Genomic DNA, 7679 nt, shown 5'->3' on the forward strand with positions numbered 1-7679 from the left:
ACGTAAAAAAGGTAACGGCGCCGGGATTAAGCTAACAAAAAAAACACTTTTCTATGTGCAAATTCACAACAAAAAAATGTATATACAAAGTACAGAAGTAGCCAGAACTGTACCCTGTAAAAAATAAATGGTCAAAAAATGGTCCCAAACTGTCACCAGGCAAGTACCCTTTAAAAAGATCCTTATATGTTCTATTTAAGTACAGATATTTATACATCTGGTACCAATGTGTACCTCTGAGGTATTAATATGAACTCTTTAGGTGCAAAGGTGTACTTTTTGAAAGGGTACCGCCCCAGTGACAGCAAGGAACCATTTTTTGAACATTTTTTTGACAGTGTATATGTAAGCAAAAAATAACTGTATTCAAAGCAATATTTTATTTCGATTCATAAACATTACATGTATTGTTGCAAAATTTCCCACATGCTGTATATGAAACTAGGACTGTCAAGAAGGCACATTCAATCTTGGCTGATCCATGCCACCCCCTATACAGCTGTTTTATTTTGTTGCCGTCAGGTTGTAGATTCAATCTGCCTAAATGTAGGACCAACAGACACAAAAACTCTTTTGTCCCCGCTGCTATAGGTGGTCTTAACAAGTTAATGTGAGTTGCGGACTTCTGTGTTGTATGTATTTAATTTATTTTGTTGATTGTATGGTTGTTGTTTTTGTGTAATGTGTGTTGCATGCTGCTGCACAACAAATTGCCACTCAGGGTAAATAATGATTTCTTGAACTTGAATTGTTGTTTTTTTGCTGTCTGAACTACTGTACTAAAAACTTTATTGATTTTACTCAAAAAGCAAAAAAATATATATTCACTGGCTATAAACAATGCCTTTACAAAACAAACTTACTAACTTATCTTTATTTAATATCATGCACAAATCAAAATGAGCCTGTGGTCTCATGACTGTTGCTATTATTTCAACAGCAGGATTTGTCTTACCTGCCACTCTTTCGTCCGACTCCCTGTTGCCATCATCTGAATAACGTGCAAAATCCAAAGAGTCCAATGTACTGATGCTGCCAGCACGATCTGAAAACAAAAATAAAACATAACAGATGGCAAATTCAATGTTTCGTGTTCAACTGAAGACTTCGTAACGTCTACCCATGACAAAACACATCCTTATCAGAGAGAGAAGTACACTACAATTTACAGAAAGTGGCAACAATTTGTTTTGGCAAACTAAAGTAGTCATAGGTTACCCTAAATAGACATAGACCTAAACTTACCAGACACACAGATCGTTTTAATTGTCTGCATTAGTTAGGATTAAAAACTATCGCCATTTATGCATGATAATGGTTATAGTGTGTACGTACACTTGCTTAATATTATAAATGTAACATACAGTGTATTACAAACATTTTAAAAAGTTGTGCTCTCAATTAAAGCGAGATATTTGTGATTCGTTATAGCATTTGTACTTTTTTTTTTTACTAAAGTTGGCTAAATATTATATTGACTTTAGGATGTCACATGATGGCATAAAAGCTCATGCACTCTGTCTTGTGACTACAAAGCTGCCCACGTAGAGAAGGGACAATTTTGCATCAGTCAGAAAATACTGAGACTCCTGTTTACATGTAAATATAAGAAATGTGGTTGCATGGCTTATTGTCAAATAATGATGGCTGATGGTTGAATTTGCAGTGAATCTGATCGCCAGTCTTGGACAGAAATGTATTGATGAGGGGAACGCTGATTCGTCTCTCTGGGTGTGACTTGAATCTCAATGCTGATATTCGACTTGAGAGAAGTGTGCTGAATAGACGCCTTGTCAGACTGGTTGACAGGGAGGGGCTGAAGGTTTTGCTGAAGGCAATATAGTATAAGATTGGATGCTTTATCCAAGGAATGATGTTGAACTGAAGGACTCTTGTTAAGTGAGATGAAGAATGTGTGACCCGTGACAAAGCAAAAATTGTGTTTGTCTCTGTGTAATAGTTTATATAACCAAAACAATATCAGCAATGGTAACCTTAAATAGAATCGCCTAAAATAGCACAAATAGGCATTTGGATAATATGAAAAATGGATACTCATAACCTGATACTGATAAGAAGATATTTTGATAAATCATGGTTAGCACACAGTTTACGGCCCCCTTTGACTTCTACCATAGTATTTGTTTTTTCTTTTATGAAAGTCAATGGGTCTAAGCAGTTATCCAACAGGATGGACCAGCATATGTTAACACACATTATTTAACATCTTCATTCAGAATTTGACTGACGCCCAATAAGCAATTCGGCCTAAAATTTCTAAAATAGGGATGGGTAAACCTAATTAGGACTTTGGGCTAAATTATGATCCAATGTTCTTAGTTTTGCTTTCTTTGGTTTGTCACAGTTACAAATATGCAATAAGATAAAGATATTGCTTTATACACTTTTTCCAATTCGGAAGTCATTGCTATAAGTGATTTAAATTAAGCATGTTATTATTATATACAATACTATTAAAAATGTCTATTCCTAAAGTCAGATTGATAATACCACAGTCTTAACAATACCCATCCCTATTTTTGTAGCTATTTTAGGAATTTGATGTACAGACATGACATGACAAGCATGAAAATAACACAGTAAGACATAGTTTTTTTTTAATGTTAAAACACCTTTTCAATCCCAAATTAATATGCTGAAACAACCTGCAATTCGCTAAATAATGTGGTTTTATCAAAACATCACATCTGTTTGTTTTAACACCATGACCAGCCCTACACAGCGACATATTTTAGGCTCAAACAATCCCATAAGCTTGAGGCGAGACTATCAGTTTGTCACCCATGGCAGATAAGATGAGTGTCCAGAAAACCTGTTTAAATAAAGTCAACTTTTTTTAATTCTGTTTGCTAATGAGAGTGCCAAAATAATAAATCTTAACTTTTTAGAAGAAAATACACAGAAAATGTCTCCGGGATTTGTTTTGGGAATGTTAATTTTGGTTTATGCCAATGATTTTCCGGAATCTGCGTGTGCATTTTCGTGTTTGCGATCACACAGCAGGCAAGCTGGCAATTTTATGGGATCGACGAGCTGTTTGAATAAAAACTAAAATCCACATGATGCTGCAAAATACCTACTACTAATCTATTTCCATACATCCATGAATAATCTACACATTTATAAAGCTGCAAGGAGGCTGAGGATAGGGAGGGCTGTAACACTCAATTCAGTAGCAGAACCAGACTTTGATGACTACGCGACATCTGCTCCACTAAAACTGATCCAATTAAGTCATCATACAGTTTTACAATTCATGCACTGGAGCATCAAATTCCTGCTCTATCCCAAAACACCCTTCTCTATTTAAGTGGCTGTTCCGTCTATCCAGTGAAGGGGAGTATTGGTTATACTGTATTAATATATTGTGGGGTGTTGAAAACCTTCTTCCGTCTCTTCCTGCACCATGTTAAAAAGGTTGACGTGACAGAATGGTAGTTGAGAGCCATCTGCTCCCTCTCAGCTGGTTGCCAGACTCTCTTCAGGGATGGGGTTTGCTTCATGATGCTAATATAACGCTGTGTTACATAAAGCCAATGCAAAGGTCAATACACAGCCATCAGCAACAATTAGGCATGTACACCATCTAGCCTTCAAAACAGATTAGGTATGCCAGACGCAAAAGTTTAAAAAACAGGGTGTTACTGATTCAAACAGGCATGCGAGATCTGGTCCTCTAATTTCTATAGCATCCCCCATTCCCTTGAGAATGATGTCACTTAAATGAAATGAAATTAGCTGATGAGGTCACTTCCTGTCTTTATCCTATAGAGACCATTTTAAGGATTTTGGTTGACAATTTTGGTTTGAATGTGATGTCAAAAACTACTCTCTAAAATATGATGGGTTATTTTCGACCTAGCATCGAGTAAGAAAGGGACAAACTCAACTGTTGGGTTAAATTAACCCAGAAAATGTTTTAACAACTTTCTAGCACATTTCTAACACCTTCACATAGCCTTTTTCGTTTTAATGTTAAAGAATAGCCAGACGAAGTGCAGAATGTACTTCTCAGGATGCGTTTCTTAAATTAAAACTTTTATCTTAATGCACGATCCAACGCAATGCAACAGATACCCTGATTCCCTACCATGTCTATATATATATATATATATATATATATATATATATATATATATATATATATATATATATATATATATATATATATATATATATATATATATATATATATATATATATATATAAATATTAATCTCTCCCTAGGGTTTTTGTCCTTCTAGGATTTTTACCCATTGGGTTTTCTCCTAGGGGGTTTTTTAGTCCCAGGGAGAGTCAGCCAACTTTGGCTTAACTTACCACTTTACTGTATACATTACATTATCAATACGCTCGCTTACACAGTTTATCCTTAGCCGCTATACTCTACTTCTTATACTATGTATTGATTCTCAGTGTTCTAGTGTTCTACTCTACATCTACTCATGTAAAGCTGCTTTGCAACAATTAACAATTGTGAAAAGCGCTATATAAATAAAATTGAATTGAATTGAATAGATGCAATGTGAAAGATGATGTAAACTACAGTAAGACATAGCCCTGATGGGTATAGGTGCGTTTAAAAAGAAGTGAATGTAAAAATGGTGATTTCTTTGAGCAGATTTTAGCATGCTGGCAGACACTGTGAGACTTTCAACAAATTAAATCCCCTCAATGCTGTCAGCAGGGTAACACTCTCTGCATGAATTTACATTTCTTAATTTATCACCTTTCATCACAAGAATGCTAAAAATATTTTTACTGTAGATAAATGAGAATGAAAATAGTTGGATAAATTTGCCCAGTTTACCTTGCCTGTCCCTAATAGAAACAATGAATTTGAAATGTGCACCCTATTTGTCACCCATTCCATAATGAATTAAATTTAAATTTGTGGAATTGCTAAATACATGCGATTTTTCTGATTCCAGCATCTTGAGTGCTGAATTGAAGGATAGAAACGGGACAAATAACAAAATAACAGGAATGGTTAACAGGTGGTTAAACTGACATATTAAATTGTGTTCCTGTAGCTCAGTGATAGAGCATTGCATTAAGTTGTGCAAAAGGTCGTGGGTTTGAACCCAGGGAACATACATACTAATAAAATGTATATCTTGTAATGTATTTTAAGTTCCTTTCTGCCAAATACGTGAATGTAATGTAATGTAGATGGATTAATTACACTGTGGGGTGGTTTCCCAGACAGGGATTAGCTTAAACCAGGACTAGGCTTTAAGATTTTTAAGGGGACCTATCACGAAAATCTGACTTTTTCCATGTTTAAGTGCTATAATCGTCCCCAGTGCTTCCATCAACCTAGAAAATGTGAAGAAAGATGAACCCAGTAACTTAGTTTTGATAAACCATCCTCTGCAAGCATGGGAAAAAATTGGTAATTGAAATTTGGCTCCCCTTGTGATGACAGAAGGGGATAACATTAACCCCTTAATCTGCACTATTCAACCACGGCACTGCCATTTAGTGCAGAGGTCAGCTCATTTGCATTTAAAGGACACACCCAAAAACAGCACATTTTTGCTCACACCCACAAAGTGGCAACTTTAACATGCTATAATAAATTATGAAGGCAACAAAAACTTATTTGGCATCTTTAAAAGGTCTTGTAAATGTCCCTTTTAAGATATGTTAGTGCAAGTTGTTATGACAGCTCTTACATTTATTTTAGTCTAGGACTAGTCTAATCCCTGTCCGGGAAACCGCCCCTAAGAGTCATAAATAGTCCTGTATGAAATGTTTGCAAAGTGCCCACCCACATGTTAAGTCAGTTCCAGGTTGAGAAAATGTGTTTGTTTATGCCTGGCAAGATAGACAGACAAACAGGGTTATACTTCTGCTTTGATCAAATGGAAAAATAACATTATGAATCACACACATTATGAAACACTTTCACAAGTGTTCCAATGATGTACAACATTAGGAATGACGTCTCAGTTGTGAATCCACACTTTAACTACATGCACAAACCTTGATAACAAGGAAAAGCAAAACCAAACGTCATGCTTTGAAAGGCAAATAGTAAAAGGTAGACAAGGATACGCCATCAGATAAGAGTCTAATTCCTCGATTTAGGAGCAAAGGTACAAGAATAATAGAGATAATAGAGAGAATTTCTGATTAAATGAAACAAACTCCATCTGTCACGTCACACTGTCCGGTTTTACATACCCCTTGTATGAACACCATCTTTTTTCCTCCTTTTTCTATCCTGCACCTGTGCAGCTGGAGTCAGTGGAAACACTTCACAGTGATCATCACATAACAAAGACAAAATTCAGCCCTTCATCAAACCCCTCCCAGCAAGCTATAGTGTGAAACATCTTAAAATCTCATTACACCATGAAGCCCAATAAACTGTAGCATGAATTAACAGGTAGTCTAGGTAGCTGGGTATTAGTTTGCACCGCTGGTGGTGCATTTTATGGGGTTTAAAGAGCAAATCGTAATGAGTTGCCTGCCTACCTAGATTTAGACATGCTATCTAGATCGTGAGATTTTAGACACGTCCATTGTGTTGTTTATGACGAATACCACATACATGGTTATTGCACCTGCACACTCTACTTTATGAGACGTAATGGTTATATATTATCTGATTACTCACTAAGTTGACCAGGACCGACTCCCTGCTCCTTGCTTGCGGGTGGAGTGCCGCTCTGCCTTTCAAAATTGCCCGGATTGGAGAAATAATCCCGCAGCCGGGGCAGCTCCCGTCCAGCCTCCAGGAGCTCGGTGTGCAGCTCCAGGGCCGTGAGGATGTACTGATCCCGGAGAAGCTGCGCTGCGATCGCATCCACCGACACCCGCGTTTCCGTGGCTCCGATACCAGCCACTGTAGCGCCCGATGCAGGTATACCGTCCACGCTCGGGCTGGTTCGGTTGCTAGACAACAAAACTGTTGGCTCGGGATACGCTGGCGGGGAGAAGGGACCGAGGCTGTGGCCTTGCGCTTCATCACTCGGACTACGCTCGGTGTCAGCGCCATCCTGCCTGTGCTCCGCTTCCTCCTCCGAATCGCTCACGTTAAACGGGTTGACATTACCCGCCGCCATTTTCCCGAAAGGTGGTCTGCCACCTATCTGGTTGAATATATGGCTCCGTCTTTCCGTACGGATGTAAAAATCGCTTTATTACTGCTAATCGATGGGGCTTCGGCAAATACGCTTGGTTGGTGGGGCCGAAATGTCACTTCAGCGCCCCGCCTCCCTTTCTGGATCCGAACGGAAGTTACGTCATTGACAGGATCCGCCGAAGACGTGAAAAGATCCAATGAAAAGACGCGACAGAAGTTTATTAATAATACATTTATAAAAGAAAGATGTTTATTAGGCTACAGAATGCAATCGTTATTGCAATATATCTATCGATCTATCTATCTATCTATCTATCTATCTATCTATCTATCTATCTATCTATCTATCTATCTATCTATCTATCTATAGTATTTCCTTTCATTTCTTTATTAGTGTATTTTGGGTCACATTTAAACTTTAAAATATAGGTAATTTTTAGTATAACCTATAAATAATTGAAAGTTAAATAATTTCTACTTAAAACATGATAATTTATATTTCATTTTATAGAAATGTTAAATAAATAATACTCCAGAATGAACATAAATATATAAGACATTAACA

At 37.1% G+C, this 7679-nt stretch overlaps 1 protein-coding gene across 11 annotated transcripts in view; it reads right to left on the reverse strand.

Moving 5' to 3' along the window:
* relch (RAB11 binding and LisH domain, coiled-coil and HEAT repeat containing) overlaps nucleotides 1-7262 on the reverse strand; it is a 42879-nt gene extending 35617 nt beyond the window's left edge. For 6 of the 11 annotated variants that reach the window (XM_065258089.2, XM_065258083.2, XM_065258087.2 and 3 more), the window contains exons 1-2: nucleotides 6647-7261; nucleotides 956-1045 (exon numbers count right to left, since the gene is read on the reverse strand). In XM_065258089.2, coding sequence (XP_065114161.1) covers nucleotides 956-1045; nucleotides 6647-7094 — 538 coding nt within the window. In that variant the 5' untranslated portion in view covers nucleotides 7095-7261. Of the gene's footprint in view, nucleotides 1-955; nucleotides 1046-6646 lie in introns of all 11 variants that reach the window. The other 5 variants (XM_065258090.2, XM_065258088.2, XM_065258086.2 and 2 more) reach the window with 2 other exon arrangements.
* Between the last annotated feature and the right edge of the window lie 417 nt (nucleotides 7263-7679).

Source organism: Paramisgurnus dabryanus, chromosome 22 (genome assembly GCF_030506205.2).
Source record: "Paramisgurnus dabryanus chromosome 22, PD_genome_1.1, whole genome shotgun sequence".
Lineage (NCBI taxonomy): Eukaryota > Metazoa > Chordata > Actinopteri > Cypriniformes > Cobitidae > Paramisgurnus > Paramisgurnus dabryanus.